General features: G+C 37.6%; 2 protein-coding genes and 1 long non-coding RNA gene across 6 annotated transcripts in view; 2 read left to right on the top strand and 1 right to left on the bottom strand.

Annotated features, from left to right (window-relative positions):
* The first annotated feature begins 4,247 nt into the window (after positions 1-4,247).
* On the top strand, positions 4,248-9,421 carry LOC147488253 (uncharacterized). 4 transcript variants are annotated; one of them, XM_086571527.1, is made up of 7 exons: positions 4,248-5,280; positions 5,683-5,739; positions 6,169-7,110; positions 7,264-7,440; positions 8,341-8,432; positions 8,548-8,616; positions 8,796-9,160. In XM_086571527.1, exons 2-7 carry the CDS (start codon positions 5,709-5,711, stop codon positions 8,955-8,957), a joined length of 1,473 nt encoding a protein of 490 aa, XP_086427653.1. In that variant the 5' UTR covers positions 4,248-5,280; positions 5,683-5,708; the 3' UTR covers positions 8,958-9,160. The 4 variants fall into 4 exon arrangements, with proteins under 4 accessions (XP_086427653.1, XP_086427651.1, XP_086427650.1 ...); XM_086571525.1 differs by having other exon boundaries at positions 5,181-5,280; positions 8,759-9,421; XM_086571524.1 differs by lacking the exon at positions 4,248-5,280 and having other exon boundaries at positions 5,300-5,739; positions 8,759-9,421.
* Positions 9,422-9,682: 261 nt separating this feature from the next.
* LOC147488252 (uncharacterized) lies at positions 9,683-10,700 on the top strand. The gene is made up of 2 exons (XR_015201448.1): positions 9,683-10,105; positions 10,434-10,700. It is a non-coding gene; the product is annotated as an uncharacterized LOC147488252 (long non-coding RNA).
* Positions 10,701-11,728: 1,028 nt separating this feature from the next.
* The window catches only part of HGL1 (heteroglycan glucosidase 1), a 35,767-nt gene continuing 24,029 nt past the window's right edge, over positions 11,729-23,466 (bottom strand). Inside the window, exons 13-23 of the mRNA XM_086571523.1 lie at positions 22,605-22,725; positions 22,447-22,516; positions 19,953-20,040; positions 19,741-19,861; positions 17,376-17,569; positions 17,174-17,282; positions 16,132-16,287; positions 14,984-15,086; positions 13,615-13,788; positions 13,350-13,495; positions 11,729-12,495 (exon numbers count right to left, since the gene is read on the bottom strand). Of these exons, the coding sequence (XP_086427649.1) occupies positions 12,305-12,495; positions 13,350-13,495; positions 13,615-13,788; positions 14,984-15,086; positions 16,132-16,287; positions 17,174-17,282; positions 17,376-17,569; positions 19,741-19,861; positions 19,953-20,040; positions 22,447-22,516; positions 22,605-22,725 (1,473 nt within the window). The 3' untranslated portion in view covers positions 11,729-12,304. The remainder of the gene's footprint in view (positions 12,496-13,349; positions 13,496-13,614; positions 13,789-14,983; positions 15,087-16,131; positions 16,288-17,173; positions 17,283-17,375; positions 17,570-19,740; positions 19,862-19,952; positions 20,041-22,446; positions 22,517-22,604; positions 22,726-23,466) is intronic.

Below are 23,466 nucleotides of genomic sequence, written 5' to 3'. Positions count from 1 at the left end.
CCGTGTATCCTTCAATGTTCGAGGTACCATTTTTTTAGAACAACAACCCTTTGCCTGGAGCATTCTTCAAGTATCTCAAGATACGATATACTGCATTCATATGCAGTTCACTTGGTGCATACATAAACTGATTGACGGCACTCACTGCATAAGCTATATCTGGCCTCATGTGCGATAGATATATTAATCTCCCAACTAACCACTGATAACGACCCTTGTCTGTTGGAGCTTGATCTGGAAAAAGTCCCAGTTGATGATTCATTTCTATAGGCATTTCTGCTAGTTTGCAAGCAAGCATTCCAGTTTCGGTTGAAAGATCTATCACATATTTTCGTTGTGAAAGAGAAACCCCATGTTTAGATCTTGCAACCTTAATCCCTAAGAAATAGTTAAGCTGCCCCAGATCCTTCATTTCGAATTTAGTAGCCAAATACTCCTGTAATGCTTTCATTTCACATGGGTCATCTCCTGTCAAGACCATATCATCAACATACACGATTAGAGTTGTTACCTTCCCTTCTTTGCATTTTATAAACAAGGTATGATTTGAATTACTTTGCTTATAACCAAATGCCTTCATTGTGGAAGAGAACCTCGCAAACCAAGCTCTAGGTGACTGTTTCAACCCGTACAGTGACTTTTTAAGTTTACAAACTTCTCGTTTACACGAAGAACTACATCCAATGCCTGGGGGCAACTCCATGTAGACCTCTTCCTCCAAATCTCCATTGAGAAAAGCATTTTTAACATCAAATTGTTTTAGAGGCCAGTCTCGATTTGCTGCTATTGATATGAGAATCTGAACTGTATTGATCTTTGTTACAGGTGCAAAAGTCTCTTGATAATCTACCCCATACCTTTGCATATATCCCTTTGCAACTAACTGTGCTTTATATTTATCAATGCTTCCATCTGCTTTGAGCTTCACAGTGAACACCCATCTACACCCAATTGTCTTCTTTCCAACGGGTAATGGAACAAGTTCCCAAGTACCATTACTTCGTAGTGCCTCTATTTCTTCGTTCATCGCCTTTGTCCACTTCGGATCTGTCAATGCATCCTGCACACTACTAGGAATAGATACAGTGGATAATTGATTAATAGCAAGTGCATACGATCCTGACAACCTATGGAAAGACACATGATTGCTAATTGGGTATTTGATCTTTGCTTTAGGATCAGGTTCATATTGTTTCTTTGGGACTCCCTTATTTGATCTTTGTGAATATTTAGGAACATCAGACACATTAGACACATCAGGCATGGGATTATGTGTTTCATTCAACTCATCAAACACATCAGACAACTTATCAGACTCATCAGACATGGGATTCGAAATTACCTGAGGAAGAACATTCTGGGTCGAGATTACCTGAGGAAGAACATTCTGGGTCGATTCTTCAGTTAATAGTGCAGACATGGTAACAACTCATTTTCATTTTGCTAATTTATCACCCCAACCAGTTCATTCACTTCTTCTAACTCTATAAACTCATCTCCTCCGCCACATTCTTGTAGCACATTCTCATCACTAGAGCTCTCCCCTTGAGGAGAAGGTTCTGAGACTCCCCTGGAGTAATAAAGTTCTAATTCCCGAAAAGAGGCATCTAAAGTCACATTTAATTTTCGGGTTTGAGGGTCATAGCACCTATATCCTTTTGAAACTTAGAATAGCCAACAAAGATGCATCATTTAGCACATGGATCAAGTTTACTTCGCAGAGCTTTAGGGATATGAACATATACAGTACAACCAAAGACTCGGGGTTCAAGGTTAGGGAGGTGAGGAACTGAAAGTAAGAAATGCATCTTTTGTTGGGGGGTTTGAAAGTCTATCACTCGGGAAGGTATTCGATTAATGAGGTAAGCAGCAGATTTCACAGCCTCTCCCCAATAGAACCGAGGCATGTTCATGTCAAAGATAGAGGCACGAACAATCTCCATTATTTGTCTATTCTTCCGTTTCGCCAATCCATTTTGCTGTGGAGTATAAGTGCAAGAGGTTTGATGATGAATCCCATGGTGGCTGAGAAACTTGACAAGTTTGGATGTAGCTACATACTCAGTACCATTGTCGGATTGCAAAACACGAATCTTCTTTTGGTACTGAGTGTCTACCATTTTATGAAATTCTTGAAATGTTGTATAGACATCACTCTTTGTTGTCAGCAAAGACACCCAAGTCATTCTAGTGCACTCATCAATAAATGTAACAAAGTAATGAGATTTAGAGATAGAAGGGATTTTTGCAGGACCCCAAACATCAGAGTGAATGACCCTAAAAGGCTCTGAACTTTTATTCAAACTTGGTAAATAAGAAATATGATGGTTCTTAGTTAGTTCACAAATGTCACAATGAAAGACTAAATCATTTTGAACGGAAAAAAGATGTGGTTGTAATTTTCTAAGATACCCAAAAGAAAGATGTCCTAGTCTCCGGTGCCACAACCATATAGTGGCTCGAGCTTTATCTATGCTACTAGTTTGGTTTGCCTGACTGAATTTCGGTCCCCCACTTTCTGTCAACTCCAAGTAGTAGATTTTACCCCATCTAACACCATAACCAATAATCTTCCGAGTTAGAATGTCCTGAAAAACACAAAAGGACGGCCAAAAAGTTACAGTGCAAGCAAGAGTAGAGGTAATTTGACTAACAGACAACAGATTATATGCAAGGGATGGAACAACAAGGACACTATCTAATGTAAGAGTATTATTAAACAAGATGACATAGCCTTCTCCAGTAATGGGAGAGGTATTACCATTCGCTGTAGAGAAACAGATTGGTGAGAAGGGAGAACAAATTGTAACTAACCTAAGTCCCTTGTCATATGATCAGATGCACCTGTATCAATAATCCAAGCACTATTCTTAGAAGTTTTAGAAAAAACGGATGCATTACCAACAATACCTGGGTGGGCAACATTTGCTGTAGGCTGTGAATTGTCTTCCTCCATAGATGCCACCATAGCTTTCCCTGCAATCTTCTTTCTCGGTTTCTTTGTGAAGTCCCACCACTCAGAGTAGCCAATGAGTTCATAACATCGTTGTTTCGAATGACCTGTTTCCCCACAGTGAGCACAAACTAGGCTGCCATACTTTCCAGTTGATTGAGTGTTTCGGTTTTTAGACGAAGGTCCAAATCGAGTTTGGTTAGCCAACATAGCCGAGCTCTCAGAGATTAGAGGAGAGCCTCCCATTGTTTATCTCTGTTGAAATTCTTTTCGGACATATGCATACATATGTTCCAAATTGAGTTTTGGATCTATTCGTAAGATTTCTCCACGAACCTGAGCAAAGTCGGAGTCGAGTCCACTTAGAAAAATATGAACTCGAAGCCTAGCCATCGCAGAATGCAACTGGACCACCCCTGCAACTGTTCCTTCCTAAGAGATAGTCCTGTGATCAATTTCCTAAAAAATAGCAACCAGTTCATTGTAGTATGTAGATAATGGTTGACTATTTTGCTTGGTAGAAAAAGATCTCTGATTCAATTCAAAGGTACAAGTTTCGTCCGATCCATCATAGAAGGTGTTCGATACAGCCTCCCATATATCCTTGGCTATGGGGAGACGGATAAATATTTGCATCAGGGATGGACTCATTGAATCAATAAGCCAACTTTTGACTTTGTGATTCTCTGTAATCCATGTTCCAAGATTGGAGTCTCCGAGGTCAGGTCTTCTTGCTTCTCCGGTGAGATATCCAGCCTTGTTGTGAGCGCCAATACGCATCTCCATGAGTTGCGACCATAATGAATAATTGGTCTCATCCAAAGTGATACCAGTGGGAAAAGCAGAATTGTCTTGGTGGATAATAATATGTGGGTTCGGGGTACGTACGGTTGATTCGACCATGAGTTATGGTGGTTGATTCGGTTAATTCGAAAAAGAAAATTATATGATTCGGCTGGTGGTGGATGGTGGTTGATTCGACTGGTTTACTGATACCATGTTAGAATATGATTTCGGTGGTTACATATATGATGATATATTCTTCTCCAAAATGGAGGCAATATATAGAGAGATTACAATCCTATACAGGAGGAAACAATCTTACAAAGAAAGAAACTAAATCTAATCTTATGAATAAGGAAACTAAATCATCCTATATACTAACGAGATCAATCTACTATTTACAGCTCATGCTGACAATATGGTAACAAAATTTTGATCATAATCTAATAGAATTCAGATCTTTCATGCATACCAAATTGCCATTGTACCCCACATTCCCAGAAACTTGCACACCTAAATCCTTGATCAACATTACACATTTATTCTTTCTCTTTTCCTTTTCTTTCATCATGTGAAAACGATTTGATGAATTCCAGCAAACCATGTGCCAAAATTATGATTGGCTTTGTTTTCCCTGCTGGTCCTCCTCATGAGCCTCGAGCCTCCAATCTACAGTTTGGTGTAACCTAACTGACAAAATCACTTTGGCAGAGAATCCACACAGTGTCACGTGGAACCTTTTTCTCAAATACTCGACTCTGATTGGGGTTTAAACTAACATATTCATGCTGCTCAATGTCATATTGCATACATTATGTGATTCAAGCTCATATCTGATTCAATTCCTTGTACTATCTCCAAATATAGCTGTACTCTGTTCCATCTCTTTATTTCTGTCCCTCGGGTCAGTTACAAAAGGAATTGGTATCTCTGCCGTATACATATGTGGGATCACAAAACTCAAAGCCGAATCCACCACTGTAGTCTCAGACGAGTTAATAGCTGCCACTTGGAGCTCTGTTACTCTTGGATTAACCATAACCATTTCTGCTTCCTGTGTTGAAGTTGTCTGTATTCTGATCAATTTCTTATCAGTATTCACACCCAAATCACAGTTGGCTGTTAAATCCTCTCCATCATTTGTTCTAAAGCAGAGCTACTTTCAGGCTGAATCGGAGTATTGTCAACCACTACTTCTTTCTCTTTTTCTTATGTAAAGTGCCCGAAAGATTTACAATTTCCACACAACTTAGGAATCCATCCATATATTTCGACATCAAAGAACGTTGGGAGTTCACAGTAGCTTCAGGAATCCCAAGACGACTTACCAGATAGCTCAAAGCCTCAAACCGTCATCCGTCCATAACTCCATTGGGACATTGAGAGTGCAATGAGTCAAGTCTTACTTTTTGGCATGGGCCTTGAGGTTAATGAAACTTTAGGTCCGTTCCAATAGCCCATTCAAACAAAGAGAAGCCATTTTAAGGTTCCAAGGGCTTTGTTTTAGCTCTTTTGTTTCTTCCTGTTTATCTCCTATAGATCAGGCAAGTATCTCTTCTTTTTATCTTAAATAAGTTATCTCGATTATTCATTTCTTTAACTGAAATTGTTATGGTCTCATTTGGGTTTTCTGTCTGCAACTATAACTCAATTAATTCATTTACCTTAACTATTTGCAACTGTATTACTTCACATGTATTCCTGCTTGTATTTAAAATAAGTGATCCAATTTTAAGATTATAATAAAATGTAGTTTTGGTTTAATTGCATTATTTTCACATGTGGGATTCACTGTTAGTATTAAATGGAAAGTTTGATTTAGAGATTTTAAATGTTTAAGTTACATGCTATTCTCTTGTTCCATGTTTTCTCCTCTTATTTAAGTAAAAAAAATTATTTGTTAGTAGATGATACTTGCTGGGCGTGTGGTTTTTACGCCCTTACAGATTTTGCAGGTGTTTTATACTTGATCATGCGCAGAGACGAGTTGAGACATTATTTGGGTTAGAGCTTCGACACTTTGTTTTTATTTTATATTTGTTAGTTATCACCTGTGAAATGGTTTCATTTTGTAAACCGGTTACTTGACTGCTCTGGCACTTGTCTATCGTAGTTGGGTTTGGGGGCGTTACACATGCTGTCTTAACTGGAATGCACACAGCATTGCCACTTACACTCTAACTTTTCTTTGATTTTTAATGGATTTTTTAACTCAACTAGCAAATAAAAAAGATAATTATTTCATAAGAATAGGGGCAATGAATTAGGCAGGACTTTACAACAATTGCTAGACTAGCGTATTCTGTATGTTATATTCTTAAGCTAGAAGTCTTATTCCTTATTGTGTTCGTCATGAAGTGGGAACACACAGCTTGTGTCTTTAGGTATTTGTATTCTTGTGCTAACTCATGAATAATATATGCCTTTGACAGGAAGTCCAAAGTACAGACGAAGCCCTGATCCAGATTTTTCTAGAGAAGACCCCACACAAATTTCTGATCATCGCCTGAGAAAAAGTGATATTGGGAAGGAGTTTGATATGGACTCTGGTCGTAATCGATTTGATAAAGGTGGTGATTCTCACAGGTATTCTGACAGACGTTCCTATAGGAGTTCCCATGATGACCGTAGACAGGGTGACTTCAACAGATATAACAAGTATGCTGATGAAGGAGAAAGAAGTTATCATAGGTCCTCTGGGTCTGGTCGAGAATCAAGGAGTAGCACTCATTCTGACCGTGGTAGACATGGAAGTGATCAGGATAGGCAGGTAGCTGGTTGGAGTACTGGTAAATATGCAGAAGAAAAGTCTGATGATGAAGAACATAGAGGTAAGGATAAGGATAGTGTTGAGAGAAAGAGACACAAGGACAAAGATTCCACAGTGGAAAGAGCGACATCAGGTAGAAGACATATTAACTCATATGTGGATGAATCTAAGTCTGAAGAGAGGGAGAGGCATAAGAAGTCTGAAGGAGGTCGAGATGAGACAAAGAATTCTGTTAAGAGTTTAGGAGATGACAAGAGTGACAGTACATCCTCTGTTGAAGAAGCCAGAGCACATGGACGACACTCAGACGCAGCCAGGGAGAGTGGCAGGAGTCGCCGAGAAGAAACACAGAAGAGCAACATGAAGGACCTGGTTGGGCAGAAAGGTGACACAATGGGAAAGAGGAAAAGTGATGCCTGGGAGTCTGACAGACACTGGAGAGAAAAAGATGAAAAAGAGTGTAGTACCTTCAGAAACAGGAAAAGCTATGCCGGCGATGACCAATATCCTGATAAAAAAAGTTGTTTCAGTGAGGATAATGAATCTTCACCCAAAAAGTTGAAATTGCCTAATGCAGTCAAGGATGGATACAATGGGAAAGATGGTGAGCACTCTATTATTTTTATATTGCTCTTACAGTTTGATCTTCTATAATTGAATAGATGGATATAGTTGGGAAAAATTGTTGCTTGAAGAAAAGTCGTCTATTGCTGTTGAGTTTCCATTAATAAAATTTTCCCCTTTATATGTATCTCAGGACAAACCCTTTCAAAGTCCACTTTTGCTGCCGCTCAAAGGCCTCCGAGTTCTAAGTACCCTCAGGAGACTATTGGTAAAGTGATTCCAGAACCTGTGGAAGCTAACTCAAATGAAGCAGAAACTGCTCAAGATTTCAATGCTGCCAAAGTTGCAGCTATGAAAGCTGCAGAGTTAGGTATTCTCAACAATTGATGTTTTCTGATCCAGCAATCCTTGCTAGGTTTTGTTGTTTGTATAGATTAATATTATTTGGTTTAGGTATGGGTGGTTTATTTGTGCCCATAAAACTTCTAAGCAAGTCAATATCTAGCCGGAAGATATTGACTTGCTTAGAAGTTTTATGGGCACAAATAAACCACCCTTACGTAAACCAAATAATATAGCCAGAAGCCCAGAAGTGTAGAGCAATTTAACGTGCCCATATCCTATCTTCTATTTTCACCACCAGATAGTCCTGTCCACGATCTCCATCTCTCCTCACACTATTATCACCCCACGAGCCACACAAAACTAAACTCTCCCATATATATATTGCATTTTCTTTTTTAGAAAAATATTGGGCTCGTGTTTTTGTCGGTCACAAAGAACGCACACCATATCACTTTGTTTGGTTCTGTGCAACTGACACGATGACTTTAAGACAATCCAGCTCTGTTCACTGGAGGAGCAGATGGAGAAGGAAAGAGTTAGAGGTGGTGGTGGTGCAGTGAAGATGGCCAAAAGGCACATTGCTTATGGAGAGGAGGGCTTCTCATAATTTCACAATAGGACTATACTTAGTTGGGTATAAACGTATTGTCTTACTTACACTAAGTAAAAGTGCAAATAATATTGCATTTTATGGTAATATCAATTATAAAATATACTTCTTTTATTGTTGTTTTCTTACATACTGCTAGATGGTTAAAACTCAAAACTTCAAAATCAAGGATAACTAGGTGTAGTACCTAAGACATGTGCATGGTTGCAGCCTGTTTCTCAACTTTGTTTAATATCTAATCGATTTGAAAAATCAAAATGGAAAGAAAAAGATCTGGTAGTTTTTTATATATTTTTTACCTTGTAAAACATGCAGTAAATAAAAACCTTGTTGGTGGTGGATATATGTCTACTGATCAAAAGAAGAAACTACTTTGGGGAAGCAAAAAGAGTGCTGTTGCAGAAGAGGTATTTTTCGTTTCTCTTTAAATTCTGTAACCAAATTTAATTCACTGTAATGGGTTCCTTTAACTGTCATTGCTGTTGTCCATTTTTTTGCGTGTCGTCGCCTTCCACATATTAGCCGGCTCACCGCTGGGACGTGCCGCTATTTTCAGACCGAGAACGTCAGGAAAAATTTAATAAGCTCATGGTACGCACCTTGAACCTAATTTCACATTTTTGTTTGGTTGCTTTGTTGGTCAGGTTGTGTTTACAACTCATATCTTATACATGCCTTCTTTCCATATTGCTGAGTGCATAGAATGTCTTGACCCCTACTAACACATTTTTAGAGTCTGAGGTTGCCTTGGTGCCTATGGCCAATTGTAGGGTGTGAAGGGAGAAATGAAACCAGAACAGAAACCAGACACCAAGGAGAGCGGTGGACTTCTTCAGGCAGAAAAGCAGGAGCAGCTCCAGCTGGATTTAGAGAAGCAATACACTGCTGGACTCCGAAGACGAGATGGTCGTACTGTAGGACTTGGTCTCTAGAAATCTTATATGCTTTTAATAGTACTCGTACAAGGATATCTGAAGACAATTTCTTTCACTTGTCATGGAACAGTCGATCTTGTGGGATCTCTTGTTTGCAACCATCTTTGGAAAGATGTTTTTCACCAGTAGGGTTGAATTTTGATGAAATGTATATTGTGTTTAAGACTTTTATTGCCATATTGATTCCAGATTTCGGAACTTCTGAAAATCTTCAAACCGTGGTTCTAGATATTGAAGGAGACAAAGATGCTAACCCACTGTTATGACGGAAATCACAGAATAACCAAAAAAGATAAAACGAAAACCGTCATTGGGTAATGAATGTTGATATGTGTATACGAGACAATAAGGTAGTAGACCCTTCAGTCAGTGTACTTGAGTACAAACCTCTTCACTGAGAAAGAATGTGGCTTGTGAATGTGAAAAACATCTAAACTTAAATCGATTTTTTTGGAATTCTACCTTAGAATTTGCCAGTCGTGAAATCTTTTAAATAGATGCTGAAAGCAGATCTGTTTTAAAGATGTTTTGTTTTGTCATTGTCTTGGAAAGTGAGCATGTGAAATTTTTTCACCATACCGAACGTAGAATGGTGCACAAGATGGACTGTGCATAAGAAGCATGTGCTCAAGAGTCAAGATTTAGAGAGTCGCCATACCAAAGTAGAATGGTGCACGAGATGGATTGTGCATAAGAACTATATGCTTCGGATTTAAAGAGTCGAGCCACGAACAAAGGAATATGCAGTGGCTGCCCATCCAAACCGGGAGAAAATTTTGCTTGTGATACTTTCATCTATTGGCTCAATGTTGAAAATTGTTGTGTTATCATCCAAGAACCATGATTTAAAAACTCTTGAAAATCTTTGCCCTTTGGTCTTAATTTACTGTGTACCGTAATGCTAATATTGTTTCCACAGTAAATGGCTTTGGCTCTCGGGGAACCTGTGCCGATGCATTGTATGTTGCGGTGGCTACCTCTAAACACCTGTAGTCGATGTTACTAATGGTTGTGGTTGGTATCCTTCCAGCTGCATGAGTGTCCTCCTGGTTAGAGTTCAAATTACAAAAGAGGTCATTCAAGGACTTGAAAGGTGGTTCCACTCATTAACGTTGCATTACTGTTGCTGCGTTTCTGGACACGAGGTACATTTTTATAACAGTTACTAATTGGTTACTGCATACCTGAACTCTTACGAAATATTGGTCCATACTTGGCGTCACTTGATCAGAAATCAGCTAAAACCCGAAAGTAACGAAATGCAAAACCACCAGAAACTTTTGATTGTGTAGTATGTTCGTTTACAAATTTATGCAAAGAGGTAAGAGATGCTTAGTGCTTTTTATCTAGTTGGCAGAATGTTGAAAATGTTGTGTTCGGCTTGTCTTACCATCTAAGAATCATGTTTTAGAAACTTTACTGTCAACCAAAATGCTAATAACTGTTGTGACAGTTTTAAGTTTTGGTTCTCAGAATCTCAAATATGCTGGGTACCCAGACATCAGCATGTGATTGGAAATGGAGGCAGATTGTGGGCAACATACGGATGACAGCTGCATCTTTCTCATTTTTTTTAGTTAGAAGTACTTCGGATATCTGTCATAGTCAAGCCCTTGGGCTAGCTTTATGGGCAAAAAACAATGGCGCTGGTAACTTCTGTATTTATGATGGAGAGTTCCTCTCTAATTTTATTATATAACTAAGGATCATGCAAGAGTTTCACAAAAAAAATGTTTTGGTTCTCAAGGACTTCCTGCCAATCTATTATTTGCTGTGGTTATGTCTAAACAGAAGTACACTGTTGTCCACATTTCCTCCAATACCATAACTTTCCAGGTTAAAACTCGGAAGTAGAACAGAGAAATTCAAGGAATTGATTGGTAAGTGGTAACCTTGATCTTTAGGTGCAACTTGAGCGAAACGGCAGAGCTGCTCTTTCTTTCCTGATTTATGAAACTGAAACTGAAACTTCCAAGTGTTCATGTTGTGTGATTCCTTTTCACCCTTTTTATCTGTTGATATGTGTGCATTTAATTACCTGTGTGTGCAGATTTTGTGTGTAGACTGTGTACTTCCATAAGAATAATTTAACAGTAAAAACTCGAAAGCAAACCTGGTCAGTCAGGATTAAATGATTATTAATCTGTTCTTAAGCTTCTTCGGCAGCTTGATTTTGTTGAAAATCTTATATACTAACTCTGCCAAGGCATAGGCTAAAACGTCAACTCTGAGAATAAAGAGCAAAGCTCTGAGTTTGTATCGTTCAGATACTTGTTACATCGAGAAAACCAGTTTGATGAGTCATATAGGCCTTCGAAGCCAATAGATTGGTCCCCGCTTGCTCGAAGAGCTTTAACTTGACACCTTAAACAAACCTGCAGTCAAGACCTTTATGGTGAATTTTATCTATATTCATTCATTTTTATATTTTATACTTCAATAGTGAAATATTTTTTGGTGGAATGTTATGTCGTTCTAATGCCCAGAAACTTCAAATTTAGTGTAAAGGGAGTTTTCAAGATTAGCACAAAACTCAGACATACTAAGGGGGTTCTGACAAGCTGGAATATTACAGTTTCTGGGGATATGGATACTAAAATCAGGAGGTCAGAAATAGAGTTCTTTGAAGTTCAGGCCTTGGCTGACGAAGACCTGGGGAATCAGTTCTGACTGAGTTAGTACATAGCAAGGAATTGCACTTAAACGAATATCTTATTTGAAAGCAGAATTCTGGCGTATGAAGAGCAGGGCTAAATAGGAAACGGATGGGGAGAGAAATATTGCCTACTTTCATAGAGACTGCAAGATCAAAAGCTCACTCAATCATTACAGAGTTAGAAACGGAAGAAGGAGAAATGCTTACTAGCCAAGGTGACATTCAAAACTACAGTGTCCATTATTATGAAGATAATTTCAAGGCTAGGCCATTGGAAGTAGATGAAGAACTCTTGGAGCTCGTGCCTAAGCTAGTGACCATTGAAGATAATATGATGCTCTGTTCTATGCCTTCAAGAATGGAAGTAAGAGATGCCGTCTTTTCCATTAATAAGGATAGTTCTCCTGGGCCAGATGGTTTCCAGGGCTCTTTTTACCACTCTTGCTGGTATATAATTCATGAAGATGTTTACAAGGCGGTCACCTCGTTCTTCCGAGAAGGTAGTCCCAAGGACTTGCAACATTAACTTAAGAAGCCATCTCCCATATAATATGCCACGTTTCGAGCTACCTCCTTATGTAACATGAGGATATAGCATAGGGTATGTATGTAATGGTTCCCTGGTCATGGTTGCCATTAATGACAGGAATTTATAAAATTAGCCAGCAAGTAAACATCATCATAACCTCTAAATAGCTCTCACTTCATACGCATGGGAGATTCTTAGAGGTGATTCCTTTGAAACTGGCCTCTGTTCAGACCACAGCTCCAGGTTAACCGTCCCTGTTCCCCAGTGGATCAAACACTTGTAAACCTCATTGACATTGAACCGGTTTACCAGACCCAAACCCGAACACTTATCCACTAGCATCCATTCCCCTGGAACACAAAATTACCGCAGAAGAGAAATAAGCTATCTCGAGTAACACACATACACCACAACCACACGCACGCTTGCAACACGCTTATGCAGCTTTTCCATATACTCAGGCTGAAAATCTAAAATATAGCCGATATACATGAGTGGGGAATAAAAATATAAACCTATGTTGAACACCATATTTTGAAAATAATCCCTGTCAAATATGTATCCATGTGTCCATGTCGGACACTTATCCGACACATTTGTATGTGATATACCTCAATTTTGGTATGTCGCCATATCAGACACTCCGTATCCGTGTCAGGTATGGGCACACTTATCCATGTCAATGTAACTTAGATATAAAACATGACATCTGTTGAGATTTACAATCATATATATGGGGTATCTTAAGCCACACATAAAATATGTAAGTCTTGGGGCCTCTCCTTGTACCACCAATTGGTTTTAAGTTGGATGCCCAAACTTAAAATGGTATTAGAGCAAGGTATTTCTCTTGCCCAAAGGGCCCATTCACTACACATCACCCACTTAAAAATTCTCTACGTGTTGAGCTTAAAAATTTGCCACACATGAAAGGGCGTGTTGAGATTTATAATCCCATATCGGGTATCTTAAGCCACACATAAAAATATATCAGTCGTTGAGGGAACTTTCCATTTCAGTGGCAAAAAGACTAATTAAGACAATACATGTCGAGATAATAATGTACTTCCACCAACAAAAGGTGAAAACAATTGATGGATTATCAATTTCTCCCCTTCAATATATCAATTCTCTTATTGATTACATCACAATTGGAATGATTTAACAGAAACAACACGAAATAATGAGAGGGAAAAAAGAATACCATTAGGCCGAAGATCCCCTTCGAACAACTGTTCACCAGACTCTGGCCATACTTCGTGATTGGATCCGTTAACAGAAACAAATGTAACGAACACTTCCGTGGGGTGCAAGAGGGTGAACATTGGATGCACTCGCAAGCAAACCAACCTGTACAACAAAATAAGAAAAGTTCAGCAATCAGAATAACGAATGCGTTTGATTTAGTTTAATAACAGACACTTGTAGTAACTGTAGAAAAGAATTAAAGCATCTATTCTTAGGAAAACCTTGAATATCCACCAGAACCAGCACCGACATTTTTAGCTAAAATGCCGGAGTCAATTCGGAACACATTGGGATCATCTTTAGGGATTGCTATCTGACGTTGAAGCACCAATCCACCACCAATATCCCCTTCCAACTTAAGAGACTCATTCCCCTCGTCTTGCTCAAGGTTTCGCCTACAACAAGAAGGAACCATCACCAGTAATCAGAATTTATTTCTCACAAGATAGCAAAAGAAATTGCCTTAAAACATTTTGGAATGAAATCCAATCAAACATATATTTAACCAGTTTTGTTTGCCACCATAAATATTTTGGCGAGTAAGCTTGAGCTAGGACACAAGTTTATGCTCAGGGTTAAAACAAAAATGCTTAAGAAAATAAGTAGAAAGATTTTTGGTAATAGATGTCAGGGGACATTAATTCTTTCATCCTCTCAGTCTGCAGTCTTGGTTCCCATCCTAATTCATGATAAGAGTAGAACCATGATATATTGAAAATAAAAAATACCCAAATTCCTTTTGTGTTAAAACTTAAGAAGAAATCTACAAAGAAATTGATTTAGAAACAAGAATTTTGCAGCTACTTGACTACTTTCAAAAGTACAAATGTTTTGTGTTCTGTTTGTTTTGTTTGTGGCACACTGGCGCCCTCTCTGAAGACAGCACAAGAACCCACAATTGGACCCTGAAGTCCTGAACTACATATACCTGCGAATGAATTGGGGTCGTCTGATTGCATTTACTTCAGATTTTAAACTATTCCACTAACGTTTACACCAAACTGATACATTGTTCTGTGAAAGCTAAGCATTATATGGCTTTCTTCTTGTTATGGTTACTATCATGTTGAATATTATCATAACTTTATTCCAAGTAGACACAAACGCTAATAAGCTATCATCAGCAGCCCCGACGAGAAATCAAACAGCGAGCCGTCATTGGCTCAAGCAATACGTGGCTCGAAGACTATCCTCAGCGGTCATTGCCAACTAGCAATCCACATTGCCTCCACCAGAATGGCCATGTAGCTCTATGAAGACTTTCTTTCACAATGGTGAAAGGCCCACCTAAGCAGCCTCGTCGTCCCCAAGTCAACAGGACACTGGAACTGAAGCATATCGAACAAGCCGAGCCATCATTGCACATTACGCAAAGGCTACTCGGCCTTGGAGTAATTAACTCCTAGAACACTTTCTAGGCGCCACTAAGGATTTTTGAACTTACAACCTCCCACATGTGCAGGGGATGTGCAACCACTATGTGGGGTGGCCTTATTATTTTGATATTGTATACAAAGGTGTACGACTAAGATAATTCTAATTACAGATTATATGTTGAATGAAAGTAAAAAACAAAGTTCATTAACTCACTCAATTACTGCATATTCCTCAGTACAGCCAGAAGATCGATATTCGACCCCACCATATTCTTCATATCCATCCACTTCAACCCTGCTATGGAGCCATTGAGTCCCTGATAGAAAGGAACCATCAGGAATCAATTCTCATGATTTAAATAAATAAAGTTACTAAACACATTTAGTCCACAGTTAAATGGCACACTTACTTGACAATTATGAGAGGTTCTTCAGGTTCTTAAACACAAGCAACACAGCTTCCAGTTTTTCAAAATCTTATTTTAAAACACTCGAAGCAGCACTAGTCGGTAACTCATTTCATATGTACATAAGAAATGACAACTTTCAACTTTTCTACAATTTTATTTGTGTATGTATCCTAATTATCAGTTCGATTATAAGGTCAGGATCTAAATATTACATTTATCACACTAGAGAGATTACAACTGGTGGCGTTGGTGGTGGTGGTAGAATTTAAATATGTTGACACACTCATAAGAATAAGTATGTATCTATATGCTCCTGCCACTGACTCAAGCGCACATCGAAAATTGGAAACCAACAATTTTAACGTCCAGTCCCACTAAAGCACTCACTGATTTCAAGATCACTATTTCACACGCTAGAATCCAGAAACCGCATGTACAAAACTTATTTTTAAAAAAATTATCCAGCAATTATCTGGACAGCTAATCTTGCAGGAAGTTTTTAAGGAATGTTCAAAACTGTCTAGTCAGAACAGAGACAAATTATTAGTGTCAGTGTCTGTAGTATATATATGACTAGAACACTGATATGCTGATCCATGTATCTGTTACTATATAGTATATACGTATTAGAACATAGGATATACATTGTTAGATTTCTAAGGGACATCTCACGAGGTGATTTAAGGGCAGGGGCTGCAGGCCCATCCTGACCCAATCACCCAAGTTTTTTTAGGATGTTACTATTATGTAAACCCTACTGTTTTCTTATATAGATGTGTGAGAAGGCGTAAAGTAATTAAGGCTGTATAGCCTTTTCTCTCTTCTTCTCTTATTCAACAACAAATATATAATTTTGCTTCATGTTACATAATAGAAACAAAAATATAATCACCCAAGTTTTATACATTCATACTAAACAAAAGTATTTCACCACAAATAGCATCAATATTACCAGAAGGAAGATGTGTCATAGATATAATTCTACCCCCAATCCAGGGCACAAGTTTGAGAAGCCAATCACCACTTTTCAATTCAATAGGAGTTTTTGATAGTTCCCCTATTTTCTGTTCAGAGACCTCATCCACTTCTGGAATTGGCTTAGCACTTTCTGCAAGTGAAAACCTACTTGTGAGACAGAAACTTAATAACTATTTTTAACTTAATGAATAGAAAACATAATAATTAGTGTCAGTAAATAAATAAATATGGCATTCAGGTTTCGACTAATATACCACAAAAAATAATAATAATGATAGAATCCAATTTAACCCAGCTGTAACTTTTTCCAATCAACATCCACCCCCCACAAAAATTAGTTCAAATACTCGAGATGTCTAACATCAAGTTATCAATACCAAGTGTGTTTCTTTATCTAAAAGAACAAATACTTGAACTACCTGATGGATCGTGATGTCAGGTAATTGGAAATGAAGAGGATAATATCAGTGACACAAGGCCAAGAAAACATAAAAAATAAAAAATAAAACTTTTTCCTTTTTACTGTGTTTATGCCCATAATAGATTGTTATGTCCTAGGGAAGAGGGCGAGAGTGAGTATTTATTTATTGTTTTGATAGATAATTCTTTTTTATTGATATAGCAAAAATACTACACCAACCTTAAGACAATAAAAAGAAACTAATGTCTTAAGGCCCATAACCCCGTACATGAAACACCCCAGATTGCCCACCTAAAGTAGATACAAATATACCACACGCCAGACCCTGCTAAGTTCCCAGAGTACAGCTAGCCTTAGGAATCTCAATATTAGCTTCCATTCTCCCCTGCTGCATCCCCATCCTCACCAGTATATATATCATTATAATCCCTCCTGCTAACTTGTTCCCCACCACCTTGCTAAACGTCCTCACCAGTAAAAGTTTATTAAGGTTTGAAAGTAAAAGACTTAAAATTTTGTGTATGAACCATTAACTGGTAGCACTGTCGTAAAGTATCATGGTACCACTAAAGAAGTTTGTTAGTATGAATATTACCCATACGAGTCTTGTACTGCTTCTCACTAGTTGATATTAGAGTAGAGACCTCTGGTTCCGAAGGCATCATAATTTGTATCACTTCTCCATCAGTGCCCCATGCATCAACCTGTATAACGAAAATTGGATTTTGACTTTGGACTACATTAATTTGCTTAGGCATTTCATGTTAAAAGATCCAACATCTAGAAAGTAAACATACCATAGCACCTTCACCAAGTAAAATCTGCACATGCAAACGGCGAACAGGTCTCCTCCAGGATCCTTCAGTTTTGGAAACTTTTACTGTAACAACTGAAGATTGAAGTTCCGCAAAATAATGAGTAAGTAGGTATTCCCCCTGATTAAACTCATCTCCGTCCCCATCATCTTCAAAGAAAACACCTTCAGCTTTCCCTACAAAAGGAATCAGTTATACTGCTAAATAATGTCGAGGCATGCGCTACATGGAAAGTAAATCCTTTTATAGAAAGAACTACACCCCCATTAGTTATACTTCTGCAAAAGGCATGAGTCACTTGTGAGTTTAGAAAAACTATATCCTACTGATTATAAGCAGACTTAATTATGCAGGTGCATAAGTTTAAAGCAGAAGCTTCTAAGTTCGTATCTGAGAATGTAATCAAGCTTTTCTATTAATGAAAAGGGGTAGGGGACCCTCTCTAACAACCTCGCTTATCCATAAAAAAAAAGGTTCGTTTCAACACACTAACAAGTTCGCTCTATTCCAGTTGACCTGAACAAAACTGCAGAACAGTCTGTCACAGGATACTTAAATGCATCGATGAAGACTATAGAACAGGCTTCAGCCTTCAAGGAAACAGGAAACTTATACTTTGTCCAGCGTGATCAAACACGCTCTCAAGGCTGTAAGTTTCACAAAACCAAGAGACATTTACTACTTTCCAGTATAGCAGAGGCTCTACCACATAAACTTCTAAGTTTTCTACTGTCAATTGTTAGAAGTGTCTTCTACTGTCAAGTTGTTGTTACTGTCATTTTGTATTTAGATATAATTAAGAAATTACAACAGCACCTAGAATTAGCAGAAGCTAATACTAGGACCAGGACTCAAAACCCAAGACCCCATACACCCAATACCAAACCAAATGTACAGTCATATATAAACAGCGATAAGAACAAGCAGATAACTTTCTATGTTTTGCATGATCATACATTATAGGCCATTCCTAATGCTCCTAAACTGATAATTCTACTTTCTTTCGGTACCAATCTGCCCCCACACGATCCTAATTTTGACTTCATCACAATGTTTCAGCACTTGCTGTACTTCTGGTGGTAATTTGTGCAATATTATTTATTTTATACTTTTTTTTGGCTCGGTTAAATTCAGTTAAAAGTAAAAAAAAAAAATAGGCCGAGGAAGCCTACAAATATACAAAAGGAAACAGTAAAAGAAAAACAAAAAACATAGCCAAAAGAAGCTAACCCAAGAACCAAAAATTATCCTACATTCGAATACAAAAGCTTATCCCACCTCAGCACAAAATACTCAGAAGCAATCCTCCTAAATTCTTTAAAATTCTTAGACCACTGAAATAATACAGCCTTGGTTGATAAGATAAGCTCCTAAATTGTGCAATGTTATTACCACGTTGGGTCGAGTCGGAATATTGTTCTAAGGGAGAATGTGGAAATTAGAGGTGAAAGTAGAAGACAATCCTGCTCCTTTCAAAATACATTGGTACAAAATGGTAGCACAGAGGAGGTTGATAAGCGCGTCTACGTTCATTTCCTTTTGAGAACAAGTACAAATATGAAGTTGTCTTCTATTGCACCAACGGGTGCTTGCCACCTCTGGCTGGGTGTCACCGATGGCGCTATAATCAGAAAGCTTTCCATGATGGGCAGGCAAACACATATTCCTTCAAGTTTAATGTGGACAGGATAGTCTTAACAATTGTCTCTCTCATGAGCCCCTAACTACTGTCTCAACAAGCTTTCTTGCAAAGAGATATTTTTTCTGATTTTTATTCTTTTTGCAAAGAGATGTTCTTCTAGTAAAAATATATTATAGCCAATGACGAAGAAGTTTTGCAGAGATAAGAGAGAAAAGGAGAATACGGCCTTTCTTTGTTTTGGCCTTGTATCACTCCAATATACATAAGAAAATAACAGGGTTTTAGATTATAGAAACTTCCTAAGAAAATTCCGGAGCTGTCCCTTGGAACTCTAACAATTCTAATTTTTATCCTTCTGCAATTAGACAACTTTTTCTTCAATATAGGGGGAGTGATGCAAGCGTATAATAAACATGGAGTCAGCAATGGTGGTGAGGAAATGGGTGGCTAAACATCCACTCCCTTTACTCCTTTCCATTCTTTCTATCGTTTCACTTTTAAGTAGGTTCCTGTTTAGACTTTATTTAAAATGTTTTAGTGGTTAAAGTCTTGCGTGCCCTATACCTGGGTAGCTCAAGCTAACTGACCACTTATCTACACAATAATCTGAAAAACGAAAAACGATAACCAAAATTCCTCTGAAGACTATGCCCCAACGAGCCATTGGACTAAGGACATTACAAGGTTCATGTGAAGAAAAATTACCATCTTCACCTAAAGCTATAATGAGTGATAGGTCATTGGCTGGATTTGCCTCACCAAGATGTTGCATAGGAGGACCAACAGGAATTATCGATCCGCCTTGCATGTAGAGTGTTGGCAAGTCCTGCATATACGGAAATAATACCAACAAATGAACTGAAACTCTGTGATCCAATAGTCAAGCAAACTGGATCTAGGTGGTTAGATGTAGTTACTGGGTGTGGGTCGTCAAAATCAAAACGCAACCAAATGCCCCTAGGCAAGACATGCTGCACTTGATCCGATCCCCGAACTGGCACAATGCTGCAACCCAAGTCAACAGTCAACATGGACTCAAATAATGCATATTCACAACAGGAAATGGTAATAGATAAATGAATAAATAAATAAAATAATGGATTCATATTCAGAAAAGACTCTCAGCGCAATTTGTAGCGCGCTCGTCCTCCACCATTCGATAAGTTATAGTTGGTAGTCTATAGATATATCTTCAACAACACAGAAAAGACAAACAAAAAAACAAAAATAAATGTCCTAATTTTCCACATAACGAAGATTTGAGCTACTAACACTCCATTCCCAAAAGGTTCCTTGTTCACATATCATTTTGCTTCCTTTCATTTCCCAATCTGTTGTACTCATCTTACGTCAAAGTTTTCTTTCATTTTCCTTTTTAACTTTGAATGACAATAATGACCTTCTGTTTCTCTACACTGCAAAGGGCCCTCATCCGCACATTTCTATCACGTAACTTTTCTAATCACTGCATGTTTTACTCGTCTTACTTTCACTCTTTATTTCATCATTTGTATCCATTATAGGCAGCACAAATGAATTGCCTAACTGATGTGTTAAGATATACATTTGTATTAGGAAAGATCTTATATTATAAGTATTTTCACTATTTTGGGTTTAAGAAAAGATCATACATTGTATCCCACATATTCTCTGAAGTGGGCAGGGTATCTTTTACTTCCTGTTTTTTAAAATGGGTATCTTGACGCCCAAGGATGTAGTATCGACACCTACATGTATAGTAGAGAGATGAAATAACTCTCTCCCACCCTCTCCCACCCTCTTCCATCCTAATTCAGCTTATTATTCCATTGTCTGAACTCTCCTAGCATCACCATTAACATGATTTAACTTGTTGGCGGAAGCTTCAACAATGATTAAACATTAATTAAATTTAATGAAAGAAACGCCTAAAACTAGGGGTTAAACCTTCAACAAGAATTAAATTTAATTCTCTTTAAATTAACATTCGATTAAAACAACCTAACAATGAAGGCCTAGATGCCTTTAAATAATAAATCCTATCCCTAATTCTAATGGGAATATAAATAGAAACCTCCTAAATAACCTATTACTAAAAACAAATAAGAAACTAATAAAATAGAAACTAGTTATTCATTAGTTACCAATCATGAATTAATAACTAAATAAGAAAGAGGAGACATCCATCTTTGGTTTGAGATGACATCAGCATTATGTCATCAATGATCATGCATCACAAACATCGACTTACCTCAGAAAGCTAAAAAGTAAAAACCAACATAATTGCAAACCACAGTTTGGGTTGACGACTTTAGTTGGAAATCAATCTGATGTAACTTGTTGGCGGAAGCTTCAACAATGGTTAAACATCAATTAAGTTTAATCTATGTTACATGGACATGCAATATTTAAAAAAAAAATTCGAGTCGTATACGTATCCACGTGTCCGTGTTGGAAACACATCGGACACACGCTGTATGTGAATTACCTCAATTTTCGATATTTTAGCATGTCAGAGACTTCCTATCCTTGTCGAATACGGACACACCTATCCGTAACAATGTAACTTAGAGTTTAATGAAATAAACACCTTAATCTAGGGTTTAAACCTTCAACAATAACAACAATTCTCTTAGAGTAAATATTCAATAAAACCCAACTTACAATGAAGGCCTAGATGCCTGTATATAATAAAACATATTCCTAATTCTAGTTGGACTCCATATAAACTATCTAAATAACCTAGATCTAAAACAAATAGAAAACTCTAGTAACTTATTACTAATTTAATTTAGATATTAATAAGACGATGAAATATAATTGGTCTTCAATCCATGCACTGCATAATACTAATAAGGCAACATATGCAAACCACAAGATCCTTATACACAAAGGCTACCGATAATCATTTTTAATATTTTTGGGAAAAATGTAATGCATTATGTTAGTCATCTGAAAAGTGCAAGGGTGAGGTATCCTACGTGCTTCAAGCGAAACATAGCAAAAAAAAAAAAAAAAAAAAAGGGCACATCAAATGTCAACGGTAGAGTTCTAAGGGACATCTCCCAAGTGGGGTTTAAGGGCTGGGCCGCCAACCCAAATTTTTCAGCAAGTTTTAAAGATGTAAAACCTATTATTTCTTTTCTGATACATACTGGAGTGTATCCTCTTTTTTCTCTCTTTTTGTACAAATTTCTTCTACATTAGCAATAACATGTTTACACTTTACACTAACATGAAAACAGCTTTCTCAAATTTTGGAAGTTGCATCTTCCTTTGGTGAACCAAGAAAGCCTTCATAAAATCAAATTGGTTTTGGAACAAGGAATTTTACTAATATGGAACTAAAATTGAATCCTATCATTGACCAATAGAATGATTTTTCTAAGAAGAGAACTTCAACTGTACAAAGAATTCTACAAAAAGTGTCACCTTGCATGTATAAGAACAGGTCCAAGAAGAAAAGAATTTTCAACTCTTCTTAAGCTGGGATCTTTAGAATCTGCATCAACAAATAAATTTCCATCATATCTTTAAACTTCGAATCATCAAATTCAACAAGAATTCCATGAAAAGATAAGAGAGCCTACCAGCAAAAAAAGTGGGAGCAGCGACAGGAGTACCCTTCTTATGAGCCATATAAAATAGTGTATATATGTGAGGTATGAGGCGGTAGCGTCTCAGCAATGCCAAACGACAAACTTCCTCGCACTAATTTTTAGAACCCAGGTAACAGAGATGAGAAAACAGAGAAGAATTAGCTGGAAATAAAATCATGACTAGGAACCTCGCACAACCACAGAATTAACAAGCACCAAGTCAATATGTGTTAATCACGAACCACAGAGCATGTAGCTAACAAGAGAAGAGAAGCACGCCATTTTCATTAGATATGGACTTCTCGTTAAGATATATCTTCACTACCATGTTTTTGGTGCACCCTCTTCTATGTTCCTAAAAGAATATCATAACATTTCTGGTCATCATTGGGGACCTGTATAAGTGATGTCACTTCATTCAAGTGGCTATATGGATAGAGAACCAATATCATACTATCGCTTGTTTTTGGCTCATTAACAAGCATCTTTATAAAGGAAACCTAACTAAAATGAATGTTCATACAGTGAATCTTACCAACAGCAGTACCCCACTTCCTTAGTTTTTCGTTCACAGATAATTTAGTTGGAACAAGTCATAGCTCTGTTAGATGATTTGCCCGATATTCTTTTTTCTTTCTTTCTTTTTTTCCATCTTTATTTATGGTTACTGGTTAACAGGTCACATACACTCCTACCACACACACACTGGTGGGAGAACAGCCAGCATCATTAACTGTAAAATGTAGTCACTAAGAGCTACAAACAACAATAGTAGTAAAGTACCAAATGTGATAACCTGTTGCTGACTCAAACTTATTGCAGAACAAACTTATTGGGGTTAATTATTCTCATT

This window comes from Coptis chinensis, chromosome 7 (genome assembly GCF_015680905.1).
Source record: "Coptis chinensis isolate HL-2020 chromosome 7, ASM1568090v1, whole genome shotgun sequence".
Taxonomy (NCBI): domain Eukaryota; kingdom Viridiplantae; phylum Streptophyta; class Magnoliopsida; order Ranunculales; family Ranunculaceae; genus Coptis; species Coptis chinensis.
Note: the sequence above shows the minus strand (reverse complement) of the source record. Positions and strands in the feature narration are given on the sequence as shown.

Excerpts from the sequence above, each read along its gene's own strand:
- LOC147488253 (XM_086571524.1), top strand. The coding sequence starts at position 5,568 with ATGTTTAAGTTACATGCTATTCTCTTGTTCCATGTTTTCTCCTCTTAT. Across the intron at positions 5,740-6,168 it reads CGAGTTGAGACATTATTTGG|GAAGTCCAAAGTACAGACGA; the intron begins GTTAGAGCTTCG and ends TGCCTTTGACAG. Across the intron at positions 7,111-7,263 it reads TGGATACAATGGGAAAGATG|GACAAACCCTTTCAAAGTCC; the intron begins GTGAGCACTCTA and ends TATGTATCTCAG.